Source organism: Crocuta crocuta, unplaced genomic scaffold (assembly GCF_008692635.1).
Source record: "Crocuta crocuta isolate KB4526 unplaced genomic scaffold, BGI_CrCroc_1.0 scaffold288, whole genome shotgun sequence".
Classification (NCBI taxonomy): domain Eukaryota; kingdom Metazoa; phylum Chordata; class Mammalia; order Carnivora; family Hyaenidae; genus Crocuta; species Crocuta crocuta.
The window spans coordinates 1346265-1365563 of NW_027532607.1; the positions used below are offsets into that span (position 1 = coordinate 1346265).

Consider the following 19299-nt stretch of genomic DNA (forward strand, 5'->3'; position numbering starts at 1 on the left):
GAGTACTAAGCAATCATTATAGAATTACTAAATAAATTATAAACATCAAAATAAAAAAATAGGTATAGCTGAAATCCTATTGAAAGACTAAGAGAACTTAAGATAACCACAGTAAAGACAGGGAGAAAAGATTAATGCTATTTGGAATTTATATTTTTTTAATGTTTACTTATTTATTTTTGAGAGAGAGAGAGAGTAGGGGATGGGTAAAGAGTTAAGGAGACCCAAAATCCCAAGCAGGCTCTACACTGTTAGCACAGAGCCCCATGTGGGGCTGGAACTCACAAACTGTGAGATCATGACCTGAGCCAAATCACGAGTCAGGTGTTTAACCAACTGAACCACCAGGCACCCCTAATGCCATCTGGAATTTAAATAAAAACTTTTTTAAAAAAAGATTAATGGGGCGCCTGGGTTAAGCATCTGACTTCAGCTCAAGTCATGATCTCACAGTTTGTGAGTTCGAGCCCCACATTGGGTTCTGTGCTGACAGCTCAGAGCCCCGAGCCTCCTTCAAATTCTGTGTCTCCCCTCTCTCTGCCCCTCCCATGATCATGCTCTGTCTCTCAATGATAAATAAACGTTAAAAAAAAAGTTTTTTTTGATTTTTTCAAAAAAATTAATGCTCTTTCGGAAGATCTTTTATGAAGACTAATCTTTTTAAGGTAATTTACCTACCTATTATAAGTGTCCTAGGACATGTATGTAAACTTCCAAAACTGTCTTGTCTGTGTATTTATAAAATATACAAGAATCTTTATGAAACCTAAAAATATAAACTTGTGAGCACTAAAAAAAATTTTTTTAATGATTAAAAGTCAGGACATCCTACCTCTAAATTGTAGAAGCCATCAATTGGTCAGAAAAATGCCAATGGATTTGCATTTTCAGGCCATTCAACAGAGATCTAATGACTGCACACTTATTAAGAATACATTTCCCAAGATCCTCTCAGAAAGACAACTTCAGTGGAATTAGTTCTAACAGAAAAGATGCAAGAGAGTTAAGTAGAGTAGGATTTTTTTCCCTTAAAGAATAGAAAAAATGAGTGGAGCAGGTGAGTGAAATAGGTGAAGGAGATTTGGAGTACAATTATCTTGATGAGCACTAAGAAATGTCTAGAATTGTTTAATTATATATTGTACATCTAAAACTAATAAATACTGTATGCTAATTATACATTAATTTTTTAAAAGGAAAGGAAAAATAGAAAAATGACCCCCAAAAAGTGATGGCTTCTCATTTACTGTCCCCTAAAAAGAATACAAATAACATTTCTTGACTCTAACATAATGGCTTCATTTTCAAAATGCATCACTGTATTTTCTTCATAAGGCAGCTATAGATTATAAACCTTAAGCATATAACAGTCCCATGATTTTTTCAGTCAGCCTGAAGACTTCCACCGGCCTCCAGGAGCTTACAACAAGACTAGTCCTGAGGTTTCAAATATTAAAGTTTTCTCCACAGCTACAAATTTCTTTCTTGTTGGGATTATTGAACACAAACTCTTCAACTTAGATCAATTCTGTTCCTAAAAGTGTTAGCTGTGCTTCTTTTCGATGAACACTCTGACTCCATTGTGAACTTCTCCATCAGAATCATTTTTGTTTTAGTATATTCTAGAATATAAGAAAACCTATTACAATCCCTCGTTTGAACACAAACTTTCACACCTATGTGTTCAAACTTATTTTTAAGAAGTTGTTGGGGTGCCCAGGTGGCTCAGTTGGTTAAGCATTCGATGTCAGCTTGGGTCACAATCTCATAGTTTGTGGGTTCGAGCCCGGCATCCAGCTCTGTGCTGATAGCTCAGAGCCCAGAGCCTGCTTCAGATTCTGTGTCTCCCTCTCTCTCTGCTCCTCCCAGCCCATGCTCTGTCTTTCTCTTTCTCTCTCAAAAATAAATAAACCCTAAAAATTTTTTAAAAAATAAGTTGTTTGCTGAAAGTGTCAGAGTGGGGGCAGATTGAGTGGGCTTGCATCTTCCTTTTCCTTATAACCCACACAGTGGCTTGGACTAACAAAGTTAACATCTTCACCTTCCTGGTGTTCTGGTGTCCTAGGCTGGCTATTTTATAATTTTCTATGTAAAGCTTTGCATTTAATTCAATGGATTTATTTTTAGGTATTTTTTATACTATTGGAAATGGTATATAAATTTTTTGTTTTTCTTTCTTAAAAATTTTATTGTCGAGTTGGTTTCCATATAACACCCAGTGCTCACCCAACAAATGCCCTCCCCCATGCCCATCACCCCCTTCCATGCCCTCCCACCTCCATCAGCCTTCAGTTTGTTCTCAACATTCAAGAGTCTCTCATGGGTTCCCTCTCTCCCTCTCCCCACTATTTTTCCCCTTCTTCTCCCCCATGGTCCTCCGTTAGCTTCCTCTGTCTTTCTGGTATCTGTCTTTCTGCCTGATTTATTTCACTCAGCATAACACCCTCAAGGTCCATCCATGTTGCTACACATGGCCAGATTTCATTCTTTCTCATTGCCATGTAGTATTCATTGTATAAATATACCACNCCAGTAGTCCATGTTTGCTCTTGATTCTCTTGCCTTTGGGGATGTGTAAGTAAGAAATTGCTGTGGTGGAGATCAAGGAGGTTGTCTCCTGCTTTCTCTTCTAGGGTTTTGATGGTTTCCTGTCTCACATTCAGGACCTTTACCAATTTGATTTTATTTTGGTATATGGTGTGAGAAAATGATCTAGTTTCATTCTTCTGCATGTTGCTGTCCAGTTCTCCCAGCACCATCTGTTAAAGAGGCTGTCTTTTTTCCATTGGATACTCTTTCCCGGGAAATACAAATCAAAACCACACTGAGATACCACCTCANATCAGTTTCTTGATTTCTCTTTCTGTTGCTTCATTATTGGTGTATAAAAATACTACCAATTTCCATATGTTGATTTTGTTTGTAATTAGTCCACTTTCATTCATGATTTTGTCTACTTGAGTGCTCTCTCTTTTCTTTTTGAGAAGCCTGGCTAGAGGTTTACCAGTGTTGTTTATTTTTTCAGAAAACCAACTCTTGGTTTCGTTGATCTGTTCAACTGTTTTTTTGGTTTCTATATTGTTCGTTTCTGCCCTGATTTTAATTATTTCTCTTCTTCTCCTGTTGCTCTCCCTCTGGTTCCTTTAGGTGAGCTGTGAGATTTTGCACTTGCACTTTTTCTAATTTCTTGAAATAGGCCTGGAGTGCAATGTACTTTCCTCTTAGGACTGCCTTTGCCGCATCCCATAGAGTTTGGATTATTGTATTTTCATTTTCATTTGTTTCCATATATTTTTTAATTTCTTCTATAATTGCCTGATTGGCCCATTCGTTCCTTAGTAGGGTGTTCTTTAAACTCAGTGTTTTTGGAGGTTTTTCAGACTTCTTCCTGTGTTTGATTTCAAGTTTCATAGCATAGTGATCTGAAAGTGTGCATGGTATGATCTCAGTTCTTTTATATTTATTGAGGGCTGCTTTGTGTCCCAGTATGTGATACATCTTGGAGAATATGCCATGCTCACTTGAGAAGAAAGTGAATTCCATGGCCTCAGTATGTAGAGTTCTAAATATATCTGTCAAATCCATGTGGTCCAATGTGTCATTCAAGTTCATTGTTTCTTTAGTGATTTTCTGTCTAGTTGATCTATCCATTGCTGTAAGTGGAGTATTAAAGTCCTTGTTATTAGCACATTCTTATCCATAAGATTGTTTCTGTTTGTGATTGTTTTATATATTTAAGTGCTCCCGTATTCGGTGCGTAGACATTTATAATTGTTAGCTCTTCCTGATGGATAGACCCTGTAATTATTATATAATGCCCTTCTTCATCCCTTATTACTGTCTTTACTTTAAAGTCCAGTTTGTCTGGTATAAGTATAGCTACTCCAGCTTTCTTTTGATTTCCCGTACCATGATATATATTTCTCTATCCCCTTACTTTTAATCTGAAGGTGTCCTCCAGTCTACAGTGCATTTCTTATAGACAGCAAATAGATGGATTTTGTTTGTTTTTTTTTTATCCATTCTGCTACACTATCTCTTTTGATTGGAGCATTTGGTCCATATACATTCAGTGTTATTATTGAAAAAAATGGGTTTAGAGTCATCGTGTCCTTTGTGGGATATGCTTGTGGTGGTGTCTCTGGTATCTTGCATTCCTTTCAACATTTCCCTCATAGAGTCCCCCTCAGGATTTCTTGTAGGGCTGTTTTAGNTGCTCTCATAGGTTTCCCTTTGTATGTTAGGGCCCCTTTATCCCTAGCTTCTTTCAAAATTCTCTCTTTGTACTTAAATTTTGTCAGTTTCGCTATGATATGTCATGCAGAAAATCGATTCAAGTTATGTCTTAGGGGGGTTCTCTGTGCCTCTTGGATTTCAACCTCTGTTTCCTTCCCCAGATTGGGGAAGTTCTCTGCTATAATTTGTTCCAGGACTCCTTCGGCACCTTTCCCTCTCTCTTCCTCTTCTGGAATTCCTATGATACGGATATTGTTCCATTTGAATGTATTGCTGAGCTCTCGAACTCTCCTTTCATGTTCCTGGATCAGTTTATCTCTTTCTCAGCTTCCTCTTTTTCTATAATTGTGTCTTCTAGATCATTTATTCTCCTTTCTGCCTCTTCAATCTGTGCATTAGACGCCTCCATTTTATTATGTATCTCATGTATGGCATTTTTTAATTCATCACAACTATTTTTAAGCTCTGTAGTCTTTGTAGCAGTAGTTTCTCTAATGTCTTCCATGCCTTTTTCAAGCCCAGCGATTAATTTTGTGACTATTGTTCTAAATTCTTGTTCAGTTATGTTGCTTATATCTGTTTTGAGCAGTTCTTTAGCTGACATTTCTTCCTGGAATTTCTTTGGAGGAGAGTTCTTCTGTTTCATCATTTTGGTTAGCTTTCTATATCTTGTTAATTTTAAAAGCTTGTTACGCACTCTGTACCTGCAAGTACTGCTGTATTAAAGAAGGCTCTTTGACTGTCCAGGGCCTGTCCTTTCAGGAAGTGTTCTTTGAATGGTGTCTCTTAGTTTCTCTTGTTGAGACTTTGGTTATTTAACTTCCCTACTTGTAGTTATATTTTGGACTCTCCACCATGTGTACTTTGGCTTGTTACTTGAGGTAGCCCTGGAAAAAAAAAACCCGACAGACAACCACACAGGGAACAAAGGTAAACAAATGCACAGACAAATCCAACAAACATGTAAACCGAAAGGGAAAAAGAAAAAGAAAAAAAGGAAGGGACCCAAAAAATAAATAAATAAATAAAACAAAACAAAAAAGAAAAAAAAAGAGGAAAGAGGGAAGACAATTAAAAATAAAAATTAATAAAAAATTTAAAAAGAAGAAAAAACCCAGAAGACAAAGGACAGTCTAAATGCGTAAAACCAGAATTCCCAGCTACAAATAAAGAGCCAGGTGTATGCAGTGCTGATGGAAGAGCATTTACAAAGAGAAATGACAGGGCAGAGAGGAAGCGAAATTGGAAATGAAATGACCAGCCAGAGAGACTAAGATTGATTCAGCTTGATTCAGAGGGAGAAATCATAGAATATGTTTAGAGGCAAGGAGAGAGAAACGAAGATGTTACTGAGAGAAACTATATAGTCTGATTACCCGGGAGAGAGAGAGAAAAAGGTAGTGGTGGAGGTGTAGAATGTATATCTAGAGAATGGATTAAATGTTACTATTTAAGCAAACCAGTGACCAGAGTGCCCCGACCAGCAGAGTGGAGGGTTGCGAATGAGAAGAGGGAGAATATATCTGAATAGAAAGAATTATCTAGAATTAATCATGGCAGCGCATCCATGTTGGTCTTGCCCCGGTTCCGGTAAAAGAAAAAAAAGAAAAAAAGAGTTCTCTAGCGGGGATGGGCATGGTTTGGTGTAAGCAGGCTTAGCCTCTACTGCGTCATACTGGNCAAAAAGCAGCTCTCTAGTGGGGATCGGCATGGTTTGGTGTAGGCAGGTCTTTCCCTGAGGCCCCGCCTTGGTGGTTATGGGGAGAAAAATGGTGTTGCCCCAGTCCCTTCTCGAACCATTGCAAATCACTCCTTTGCGTCCGATCACCCTGTGCTGTTGGTGTAGCCAAGGTGGGCTGTGTTCCATGCCCCACTTTCCACCTCATTTCCGGGTCCCAGTCCCAGCGCTTTATTGATACCACCCGAAACACAGTCCAGCAGGTTGCTGCCTCCCTGCTTAGAGGGTGGGGAGGAGAGTGGCACAGCCTCAGATGCGCCTGGGTCAAGCTGCGGCACAGCCTGTGATCCACCGCTGCAGTGCTGCCAGGGGTCAAGCCTGGGGAACGCAGCCTCATGCCCACAGCGACCACTGGGGATGGTGCCAGGAGCGAAGCAGAGCAATTTTTCCTGGTGCCCTCTGGCACCGGGGGGCACCTAGTTCAAAGTCAGCACCCCAGCTAGAACTAAAAACACTTTCCTTCCAAGACGAGGTTTTTCTCTTCTCCAGGGACAGTTCTTTGAACAGTTTTAGCTGCTCTTTCTTTTCCCCCTAGACTCACCTCAGCTGCCCATGAGCCACGCTCCCTCCCCTCCCTCCATGTCTCCAGTTCCGCTGGCTTTTATCTTCCCCAGTTTGCACTCACACTCTTACGAGGTTGCCTTCCCAGTGTACTCTGTCTCTCTCCTCCCAAACTCCTGTGGCTCAATGTCCTTTGACTTCAGGCCTTCTCTGTTTGAGAGATGGGTGCAAGCGAAATGCATGGAGTTCCCTACTTCTCCGCCATCTTGCCTCAGTCCTAATGGTATATTTTTTTAAAAATTTCTTTTTCAGTTTGTTGCTGATACATAGAAAATATTACTGATTTTTGGGTAATGACCTTGTACCCAATAAATTATGATTGAATATTCTCATGAGTTTTCTACATATATATCTCTAAATAGTGATAGTTTTCTTTCTTTTCAATAATTATACCTTTTATTTCTCCATCTTGCCTTACTGCATCAGTTAGAATTTCCAGTATAATATTGTATAAATGTGATGATAGTGAGCATCCTTACCTCATTTCTTTTTTTTTTTTTTCTTTTAGAGAGAGGGAGAGCACAAGCGGGGTTGGGCAGAGGGACAGGAAGGGAGAGAATCCTAAGCAGGCTCCACGTTCGGTGCCAAGCCTAACGGGGGGCTCAATCTTATGACCATGAAATCATGAATTCACCCAAAACCAAGAGTCAGATACTTACCTGATGGAGCCACCTCGGAGTCCCTACCTCATTTCTTTTTTTTTTTAATTAAAAAAATTCTTTAATGTTTATTTATTTTTGAGAGAGACAGAGCATGAGTGGGGGAGCAGGGGAGAGAGAGACGAGACACAGAATCTAAAGCAGTCTCCAGGCTCTGAGCTGTCAGCACAGAGCCTGACGCAGGCTCAGACTCACAGACTGTGAGATCATGACCTGAGCTAAGCTCAACCACTCAACCTGCTGAGCCACCCAGGAAACCCAGCTTACCTCATTTCTAATCACAAAGAGAAGCATTTCCATATTTCACCATTAAGTATCGTTAAGTATTACTTTATTGAAATTTAATGTATATAATCTTTATCAAATTGAAGGAGTTCCCTTCTATTCCTATTTTGCTAAGAGTTTTGTCTTATTTCTTTCAACAGTGTTTTCTAGTGCTTCAAGTATGAGCTTTGTACTTCTTTTGTTAAATTTATTCCTAGGCGATTTATTCTATTTGGTGGCCGTCCAAGTGAAACTTTTCTTAATATTATTTTTCAATTGCTTATTGCCATTACTTTTTTTTTTAATATTTTTATTTATTTCTAGGAGAGAGAGAGAGACAGTATGAGCAGGGGAGGGTCAGAGAGAGAGGGAGTCACAGACTGAAACAGGCTCCAGGCTCTGAGCTGGCAGTCAGCACAGAGCCGGACGCGGGGCTCGAACCCACGAACCGCGAGATCATGACCTAAGCGAAAGTCGGACGCTTAACCGACTAAGCCACCCAGGCGCCCCTTATTGCCATTACTTTTAAGTTTCTTGAGATTTGGCTTTATAATCCAGTACATGGTCATTTTTTAAAAATATTCACATATTTTTCACATAAAAATAAAAATTCACATAAAAAATTTCACATAAAAATATGTGAAAAAATATGCAATTTTTGAAAAATCTGAAATTATTGAGTTATAGTGTTGCCTACATCTCCATTAAATCAAGTTTTTAAAATTTCTTGTTCAAATATCCTAAAGTCTTAATAATTTAATATCTTAAGATCTGCTTATTCTATTAACTACTGACAAAGATGTATCAAATCTACCCCTGGGGTGCCTGGTGGCTCAGTCAGTTAAGCATCTGACTCTTGATTTCAGATCAGGTCATGACTCACAGTTTGTGACTTTAAGCCCCACGTCTGGCTCTGTGCAAACAATGTGGAGCTTGGTTAAGATTCTCTCTCCCTCTGGGGCGCCTGGGTGGCTTAGTCGGTTAAGCATCCGACTTTCGCTTAGGTCATGATCTCGCGGTTCGTGGGTTCGAGCCCCGCATCGGGCTCTGTGCTGACTGCCAGCTCAGAGCCTGGAGCCTGCTTCAGATTCTGTGTCCCTCTCTCTGACCCTCCCCTGCTCACGCTGTCTCTCTCTCGCTCTCCTAGAAATAAATAAAACATTTAAAAAACAAACAAAAAAAAAGATTCTCTCTCCCTCTCTCTTCCCCTGACCCTTGCTCACATGTTTTCTATCTCAAAATAAATAAATGAACTTTAAAAAATACCTCATTGTAATTTTGGATTTTTCTATTTCTCATTATAATTTTATAGTTTTCTTTAAGTAAAATACATACTTACTTTTGACCTCTCTGAATCTTTAGATTTCAGATATTTTAAATTCTTAAATTTTAGAGGCTTAGATAACTTCCTTGATGAATTTTACCTAGCATATAAGTAAGAAATAATGTCCGCATTACTCAACTCTTCAAAAAACATAAAAACAAGAAACACTTCCCAGTTTGATTTACAGAACTATCATAATCTTGATACCAAAATTTGATGGAGACAATACAAAAAGACCACAAGCTAATCTCTGTATAAACAAATAAGGCAAAAATCCTAACCAATTATCATGCAAAATCTTAACCAATTAGCAATCTGAAAATCATTTACATTTTTGCAATATTAATAATTATGAAATTACTGACATATTTGTGTTTAAATCTACTTTAGTGAATTCCTGTTTTTGTACCACATGTTCAACATTCTGTTTTCTTCCATTCTTGCCTTCCTTTTGGACTAATTATTTTTTATTTTTCTTGTTAATTTGGAAGCCTTAAAGGTTATTGTAGAAATTACAATATGCATCTTTAATTTATCATAATATAATTTTATACTGGACATTTATCCTCATTCAAGATGATACTGTTTTTGTTTTATACATTGTGTTCTTAAAATTGCTTCTATATCATCATTTCATTTCTTCTTACCCTTCCCTGTAGTCCCGTATTGAAAGGGAATACTGAGAATTAAGTCAGATAAAAAAAATTTTAGGGGGGCACCTGGGTGCCTCAGTTGGTTGAGTGTCTGATTCTTGATCTCAGCTCAGGTCATGATCTCGGAGTTTGTGAGATTGAAACCTCTGTCAGGCTCTGTGCTGCCTGTGGAGAGCCTGCTTGGGATTCTCTCTCTCCCCCTCTCTGTGCCCCTCTCCCACTCTCTCAAAATAAACTTTTAAAAAATTTTAATAAAAAAATTTTTTTACATTTTCAGCCTATGCCTGTCATGTAAAATTTTCTCAGGAACTAAGAGAAATTTATAAATAGCTAACAGGAGCAAAAAAAGACTATAAACAAAATAAAATTATCTGAATACAAGATAAAATACTTGGATGCATGAAATGAAGCAGAGGAAAACACTTTTAAAAACTTAGTCTTTTATCTAAGTAAATATGATGAAAATGTAATATAATAGTATAGAACAAAATTCAAGATGATATCAACATTCTAGTTGGGGGACAGTTGTCATAGGTAGAGAAAGCAGAAGGAACAGTCTCAGTGTTGGTCTGTGACTGATTTTTATTTTACAGGTAATGGGAAGGTTGATCTGAAAAATGTGACAATGGAAATGAAAGATTTTACAGGTGAGTCGCTATAACACTGAAACCCTAATGTTTTATAATAAACTACATTTACAATTTTACATTCCCAGTAGTCTGTTGTTCATATTAATTTTGCCATTTTACCCAGTTATTATAAAATATAAATATTTCTGCCAGATAAAATCCATTTGATCTTATATTATCTGTTTTTAAAATGAACTCTAAGACATGCTTTTGATAACACGTCTTATATACTGTAGAGATTTTTTTCTTGTATATGTATATATGTCTTCACCTACATGTAAATAGCTAAATTTTAGGTAAACACATGAATATTTGGAAAGCTGAAGATAATGTGGATTTTGTCAACAATCAATTACAGTATAAGTATTAAGTCAGTATAAGATCTCCTGCTATAATTATTTCTTTTGGCAATTCATTATCCAATTTGGTAAGTAGATTTTATTCTGTACATTATCCTGAAAATTAAGAGAGCCTTTATTAATCAATAATTTAGGAACAAGTTTGCTTTGAGTTCTAATAACACACTGTATTTCCACATCCCTTTTTACCTTCACTCTTTAATCTCCAGTTGGGAATGATGCCATATAAGGTATTTTAAGTGTATCTAAAAATATGTATCACATAGGTCAATAACATGTACTTGTTAACCTCTTGAACTTTCATAATACTGAGTTATTCGTTTCTATAATTTTCACCTATAAACACTCTGTATTTTCAAAGGAGAAAAGATTGATGTCAGAGATCTGAAAAACATTCTTGGAGTCATGGGGATAGAAGTCAATGATAAGGAATGTCTGGAACTACAAAAATTACTACCCACTGATGGTGAGCTGCATTGGTGACCTCCAGAGAGTTCAGTTTAATGGTCCTACGTATGATATTTATATTTTCAAGTGACACACGTCCAGGTGTGTGTTACCTGCACCGCTCCTCCAGCTCTTGCTTCCATATGAACAGTCTGTGCCAAGTCAGGTAGAGTTCAACTGTCAAAAGAATCCTTTTCCACAAAATCAGTGTTGGCAAAGGATGCTACTGATGGTTTTGGAAGGGAGAGGGCAGAGGGAGTTACGTCTCATTTCTCTCAGTAAACACTGCAAAAGTCCTCATAAATTCCTCTTCTCTCCGAGTCACTGTTCCTTACTTTGCCCCTGGGGACTCCCTTTTCCTAGTCCTTATCACCCGAACAGCTGAACCCTGAAAACTCCTCCCTCTGTTAAGCTACGTTTTTTATTAAGTTTTTATTTTAATGCCAGTGTAGTTAATATACAGTGATATATTAGTTTTAGGTGTACAATATAGTCATTCAGCAATTCCATACATCACTCAGTGCTCAGCACAAGTGTGCTCCTTAATGCCCATCACCCATTTCACCCGTCACCCCACTCAGTTTCCCTCTGGTAGCCATCAGTTTGTTCTCTATAGTTAAGAGTCTGTTTCTTGGCTCCTCTCTCTCTCCTTTTCTTGTTTGTTTTGGTTCTTAAATTCCACACATGAGTGAAATCATATGGTGTTTGTCTTTCTCTGACGAACTTATTTCGCTTATTTCGCTTATCATTATATACTCTCTGGCTCCATCCATGTCATTGCAAATGGCAAGGTTTTGTTCTTTCTATGGCTGAATAATATTCCGAGGGGTGTGTGTGTGTGTGTGTGTGTGTGTGTGTGTGTGTGTGTGTGTGTGTTTACCACATTTTCTTTATCCATTCATCTATCTATGGACCCTTGGGCTGCTTCCATAATTTGGCTATTGTAAATAATGCTGCTATAAACATAGGGGTGCATGTATTCCTTTGAGTTAGTGTTTTTGTATTTTTGGAGGTAAATACCCAGTAGTGCAATTCAAAAGGTAGTTCTGTTTTTAGCTTTTTTTGAGGAACCTTCATACTGTTTTTCCACATTGGCTATACCAGTTTGCATTCCCACCAACCACCAATACCAGTTTGAGTTCCTATTTCTCCACATCCTCACCAAAAGTTATTGTGTTTTTTATTTTAGCCCATTCTGACAGGTGTGAGATGATATCACATTGCTATTTTGATTTGCATTTCCCTGATGATGAGTAATGTTGAGCATCTGTTCATGTGTCTGTTGGCCATCTGTATGTCTTCTTTGGAGAAATGTCTGCACATGCCTTCTGCACAGTTTTAAATGAGATTATTTGGTTTTTGAGTGTTGAGTTATATCAGTTCTTTATGTATTTTCAGTACTAACCCTTTATCGGATATGTCACTTGCACATATCTTCTCCCATTTAGTAGATTGACTTTAGTTTTGTTGATTGGTTCCTTCACTGTGCAGAAGCTTTGTATTTTGGTGAAGTCCCAGTAGTTTATTTTTACTTTTGTTTCCCTTGCCTCTGGTGACATATCTAGAAAAATGTTGGTATGGCTGATATCAGAGAAATTACTGCTGTGCTCTCATAAAGGACGTTTATTGCTCTAGGTCTCATATTTAGGTCTTTAATCTATTTTGAATATATTTTTGTGTATGGTATAAGAAAGTGGTCCAGTTTCATTCTTTTGCATGTGGTTGTCTAGTTTTCCCAGCACCATTTATTGAAGAGACTATCTTTTTCCCATTGGATATTCTTGTCTCCTTTGACAAAGATTAATTGACCATATAATTGTGAGTGTATTTCTGGGTTTTCTATTCTGTTCCATTGATCTATGTGTCTTTTTGTGTCAGTACCATACTGTTTTGGTTACCACTGCTTTGTAATATAACTTGAAGTCTGGAATTGTGATACCTCCAGCTTTGCTTTTCTTTTTCAAAATTGCTTTGGCTATTTGGGGTCTTTTGTGGTTCCATGTAAATTTTAGAATTTTTTCTTTTAATTACTTAAAGTTTTTTAAATTTTTTTTTATTTTTGAGAGAAAGAGGCAGAGCATGAGTGGGACAGGGGCAAAGAGACAGGGAGACACAGAATCAGAAGCAGGCTCCAGGCTCTGAGCTGTTACCACAGAGCCTGACATGGGGCTCGAAGTCACGAGTGGTGAGACCGTGATCTGAGCTGAAGTCAGACACCCAACCGACTGAGCCACCCAGATGCCCCTAGGATATTTTTCTAGTTAAAAAATGCTGCTGATATTTTGATAAGGATTAAAATAATATACAATTTGCTTTGAGTAGCATAAACATTTTAAGAATATTTGTTCTCTAAATCCATGAGCATGGAATATCTTTTCATTCATTTGTGTTTTTTTCAATTTCTTTCATCAGTGTTTTACAGTTTTCAGAGTACAGGTCTTTCACCTCTTTGATTAGGTTTATTCCTAGGTATTTTATTTTTGGTGCAGTTATAAATGGGATTCTTTTCTTTTTATTTTAAATAGTTTATTGTCAAGTTGGTTTACATATAACACCCTAAATGGGATTATTTTCTTAATTTCTCTTTCTACTAATTCATTACTAGTGTATACAAATGCAATAATGGATTTCTACATATTGATTTTGTATCCTGTGACTTTATTGAATTCATTTATCAGTTCTAGTAGTTTTTGGTGAAGTCTTTAGGGTTTTCTTTTTTTTAATAATATGTTTTATTTAATCTGTAGCAGTTTCCACTCCTTTTTTCTTGCCATTTATTTATTAAATAAACTGGGTCATCTGTCTTCTAATATTTCTTACATTCTAGATTTGGTTGGTTACATCTCAGGGTGTTTCTTAAAATTTTTTAATGTTTTATTTATTTTTGAGAGAGAGAGAGAGAGAGACAGAGTGCAAGTGAGGCAGGGACAGAGAGAGAGGGAGACACAAAATCAAAGCAAGCTCCAGGCTCTGAGCTGTCAGCACAGAGCCTGATGCATGGCTCAAACCCGTGAACTATGAGATCATGACCTAAGCCAAAGTAGGACCCTCAACTGATGGAGGCACTTCCAGGGTGTTCTTTATTTATTTTTTTAATTTTTTAACATTTATTTACTTTTGAGAGAGAGTGTGAGCAGGGGAAGGACAGAGAGAAAAGGAAACACAGAATCCAAAGCAGGCTCCAGGCTCTGAGCTGTCAGCACAGAGCCGATGTGGGGCTCAAACCCATTAACTGTGAGATCATTACCTGAACTGAAGTTGGATGCTCAACCAAATGAGCCACTCAGGTGCTCCTCCAGGATGTTCTTTAAATGTTCCTCTACACATTCCATACACTAAGCAGACCTAAACATTTGATTAGATTTCAGGTTAGCTTTTTTTCCCCTCAGCAAGAATATTTACACCTAGTATTATGTGCTTCCTATTGCATCACATCAGGAAATGCATAAAATGTATCTCTTTCTATGATGTGAAAATCTTCATCTGGGCTCTCATGATACCATTCTGATCTCATCCATCATAATATCCTCTGCCAGCCTTTTACCTAATTAATGGTTTTAGCAGCTATTGATAATCACTACTTAAACCCATTATTTCACTTGGAGTTACAAAATGGTAAAAATTCTTCATTCTTTCTGCATTTATTAGCTAACATACTTCTGAAAGAATTATCTCACTAGATTATTTGGATCCTTTTTAAAAATCTGAAATCTGAATCATTTCCATCTTCAACTTAAAAGCAATGACTTAATTATTTGGTTTATATGAAAAGAAGTCAGTGTTCAGTCTACAAATTAAGAAAATATACAACTGTTTGAGTAACAACAAACACCCATATACTGATATTGCAAAGCTCCCATTACAAGAATAATTCTTTGTTAAACATGTTTTTAACACTTATTTATTTTTGAGAGACAGAGAGAGGCAGAGCATGAGCAGGGGAGACGGAGTGAGAGAGGGAGATACAGAATCTGAAGCAGGCTCCAGGCTCTGAGCTGTTTGTTAGCATAGAGCTCAACAGGGGGCTTGAATCACAAACTGCGAGACCATGACCTGAGTGGAAGTCGGATGCTCAACTAACTGAGCCACCCAGGCACCCCTCAAGAATAATTTTTATTCCAGCTCAAAGACATTTTCAACAAGAAGACTATATGACAGTCTTGTAATTTAGAAGTAACTATATATCAGAATCTCTTGGTTGCCTGGGTGGCTCAGCTGCCTAAGCATCTGATTCTCGATTTTGGCTCAGGTCATGATCTCATGGTCCATGAGTTCAAACCCCACATCAGGCTCTGTACTGATGCAGACCCTGGCCACTCCCCACCCCACCTCCCAAGAAAAAGTTGTTCAAAAGTGTGTCTGGAGATTTTGAACACGTCTGGACATGCATAAAGAAGCATGTCTGGAGCTGAGCCATGGTGAGGAGTATGCACAAGACTCATCTACAGAAACGTAGAGGGTAACAGTCAGACAACAGGCACTCTGGTCTCTTAAGACTATACAAAAAGAGGCAGCTCAAAATTAGCTTCCACACTTTGTTTCCAGGGGCCTCCTCAGCAGTGAGAAACCACAAGGCTCCAAGGTTTTCTATATATAGTATCATGTCATCTGCAAATAGTGAGTTTTACTTCTTCCTTACCAGTTTGTATGCTTTTTATTTCTTTTTGTTGTCTAATTGCTGTGGCTAGGACTTCCAGTACTATATTGAATAAAAGTGGTGAGAATGGACATCCTTGTCTTTGTTAGCCATGGATTTTTCATATATGGCCTTTATTATGTTGAGGTATGTTCCCTTTAAAACTATTTTGTTTAGGGGCACCTGGGTGGCTCAGTCAGTTGAGCATCCTACTTCGGTTCAGGTCATGATCTCACAGTTCGTGGGTTCGGGCTCCACGTCGGGCTCTGTGCTGACAGCCAGTTCAGAGCCTGGAGCCTGTTTCGGATTCTATATCTCCCTCTCTCTCTGACCCTCCCTACTCACGCTGTCTCTCTCTCTCTCTCTCTCTCTCAGAAATAAATAAAACATTAAAACATTTTTTTAAATAAAAAATAAACTATTTTGTTGAGGGTTTTTATCATGAATAGATGTTGTACTTTATCAGATGCTTTTTCTGCATCCACTGAGATGAGCATATGGTTTTATGATCATATCCTTTCTCATATTTATCATATCCTTTCTCTTATTGATGTGATGTATGACCTTGATTGATTTGCGTATGTTGAACCACACTTGCATCTTGGGGAATAAATCCCACGTGATCATGGTGAATGATTTTTTAAATGTATTGTTGGGTTCTGTTTGCTAGTATTTTGTTGAAGATTTTTGCATCTGTTTATCAGAGATATTGGCAGTGATGTCTTTATCCAGTTTTAGGATCAGAGTGATACTCACCTAATAAGATGAATTTGGAATTTTTCTTCTTCTATATTTTGGAATAGTTAGTGTAGAAGAGGTATTAACTATTCTTTAAATTTTGATAAGATTTACCTGTGAAGCCATCTCATCCTTATCTCTTGTTTGTTGGGAGTCTTTTGGTTACTGATTTCATCTTTGTGCTGGTAATCAGTCAGTTCAAATTTTTTCTTTCTTCCTGCTTCAGTTTTGGTAGGTTATATGTTTCTAGGAATTGATCTATTTCTTCTTGGTTGTCTAATTTGTTGGCATGTAGTTTTTCCTAATATTCTCTTATAATTGCTTGTATTTATGTGGTGGTGTTTGTTATTTCTCCTCATTCATTGGTGATTTTGTTTGAGTCCTTTCTCTCTCTCTCTCTGTCTCTGAGTCTGGCTAGTTTATCCATTTTGCTGATCTTTTAAGAGATCAAGATCCTAAAAATCTATAAATAACTTATCAAACTCAACATCCAAAAAACAAATAATCTGGTGTAGAAATGGGCAAAAGACATGAACAGATAATTTTCCAGCGAAGACATCCAGATGGCTAACAGACACATGAAAAGATGCTCAACATCACTCATCATCATGGAAATACAAATCAAAACCACAATGAGATACCACCTCACACCTGTCAGAATGGCTAAAATTAACACCCAGGAAACAACAGAAGTTTGTGAAATGCAGAGAAAGGTGAACATTTTTGCATTGTTGGTGGGAATGCAAACTGGTGCAACCACTTTAGTAAACAATGTGGAGTTTCCTCAACAAATTAAAAATAGAACTATCCTGTTATCCAGCAACTGCACTACTAGGTATTTATCCAAAGGATACAAAAATACTGATTCAAAGGGGCACATGCACCCCAATGTTTTTAGCAGCACTGTCAACAATAGCCAAATTATGGAAAGAGCCCAAATGTCCATCGACTAATGAATGGATAAAGAAGATGCGAAATATATATACAATGGAATACTATTTAGCGACCAAAAAGAATGAAATTTTGCCATTTGCAACAACATGGATGGAAATACAATGTATTATGCTACACAAAATAAGAGAAATATAAACATCATAGGATTTCACTCTTATATGGAATTTAAGAAACAAAGCATGTGAACATAGAGGAAGGAAAGAAAAAATAAGATAAAAACACAGAGGCAAATCATAAAAGATTGTTTTTTAAATAAATTTTTTAGTGTTTATTTTTGAGAGTGAGAAAGACAAAATTGAGCAGACGAGGGGAAGAGAGAGAGGGAGACACAGAATCTGAAGCAGACTCCAGGCTCTGAGCTGTAAGCACAGAGCTGGACATGGGGCTTGAACCCAAAGCCGTGAGATCATGACCTGAGCTGAAGTCAAACACTTAACCACCACCCAGGTGCCCCCATAAAAGATTCTTAAATATAGAGAACAAACTGAGAATTTCTAGAGAGGTATTTGGTGGGGGGATAGGCTAAATGGGTGATGGGCATTAAGAAGGGCACTTGTTGGAATGAGGACTGGGTGTAATATGTAAGTGAGGAATCACTAAATTCCACTCTGTAACCATTATTACATTATATGTTAACTAACTTGGATTTAAATAAATTTTTTTAAAAAATTAGGGGGCACCTGGGTGGTTCAGTTCATAAAGCATTTGACTTCAGCTAAGGTCATGATCTTGCAGCTTGTGAGTTTGAGTCCTGCATCGGGCTCTCTGCTGTCAGATCAGAGTCCACTTCAGAGCTTCTGTTTCCCTCTCCCTCTCCCTCTGCCACTCCGCCATTCTCTCTTTCTTTCTTTCTTCCTTTCTCTCTCTCTCTCTCAAAAACAATCAGCTTAAAATTTTAAAAATAAATTTAAAAATTTTTATATAAGTAAAGAAAGAACAGCTCCTAGTTTCACTGATTTGTTCTATTGGAGTTTTTCTTTTTCTAGTTTTTATATCATTTATTTCTGCTCTAATCTTTATTATTTCCTTCCTCTCAAAGCTCAGTTCTGAAAGGATGCCAAAATTCTGTCATCTTTTGTTTATGAATGTTATTTCTCTTTTCCTTTAAGCACAAAAGCTCAACATCTTCCCAAATTGAGCTTTAAAAGGCATCTTATTAACAAAGGCCTATCTACACAAGTAACTCTTATATCAGATCCTAGGAAATTAAATTTTTAGACATTATTATACCAGTTTGGAAGTTAGCAAAACTTTCAAGCACAAGCCTTATGGCAGCTGGTACCAGCAGTTGCAGAATGAGAAAGGGTGAAGGGAGCTAGAACAGGCTGCAGGTGAAACTCCTCCAGCATATGGGAGCCTCTCTGCAGAGAATGCAGCATTATTTTACTACAAAGAGGAGTCTGGGTTTCCAAAGCCTCCATCTCTGACACTGCACAGTTATGATGAAGCCATGAAACACAAGGCTGAAGCTACTACCCCTTTGATTCCTGGAAGAGACGAGGATTTTGTGGGTCAGAATAATTTTGATGATGCTGACCAACTGAGGATACAAAATGAAGGAATTTTCATGTTAACTCTTTTTCATGGCATGCCCCTTTAACTGGATTGGGTTTTTTATGTCTTCTGTTTGACCACCTCAGCTGCAGGAAGGTATGAGACCATTTTAGGATTTGGTCTCTCTCAAATTAAGTGGATCTTGATTGTCAAGTTTTATACCTGTTTCTCTGGATATTGTGATGGTCTGACTGGGCTTTGGCAGGTGTTCCGGATTTTAGGCTTTGTCCTGTTTCTCGGAGCATTTGTCAGTTATGAAAAAGTTCAGGAGATGCCAGATATTATCTCAAATCTCCCCAGGATCAGAGTTCTCTTTATTTACTAGAGATGTTTTCTGGCAAAGGCCTTCCTGCATTTATGAATTCTCTCTCAAAAAAAAAAGAGAGAGAGACAGAGAACACCTGCAGGAAGTGAATCAGATACAGAAGATGCAGAACACAGAGGAATAATCACCTGCTTTTTAAAAATAAAGTGCAATTGAAAAAAGAAAAAAGGGAACAAGCAAATTCCTGTTGTTACTCATTAGGCCACTGATCAAACAAACTTT

General features: G+C 37.6%; 1 protein-coding gene and 2 pseudogenes across 1 annotated transcript in view; 2 read left to right on the forward strand and 1 right to left on the reverse strand.

Moving 5' to 3' along the window:
- The window catches only part of LOC144244976 (uncharacterized), a 135770-nt gene that overhangs the window by 99365 nt on the left and 17106 nt on the right, over positions 1 to 19299 (forward strand). Inside the window, exons 42-43 of the mRNA XM_077780356.1 lie at positions 10029 to 10082; positions 10785 to 10889. Coding sequence (XP_077636482.1) covers positions 10029 to 10082; positions 10785 to 10889 — 159 coding nt within the window. The remainder of the gene's footprint in view (positions 1 to 10028; positions 10083 to 10784; positions 10890 to 19299) is intronic.
- On the reverse strand, positions 1446 to 2035 carry LOC144244934 (iron-sulfur cluster assembly 1 homolog, mitochondrial-like; annotated as a pseudogene).
- LOC144244972 (NEDD4 family-interacting protein 1 pseudogene) lies at positions 15255 to 19077 on the forward strand (annotated as a pseudogene).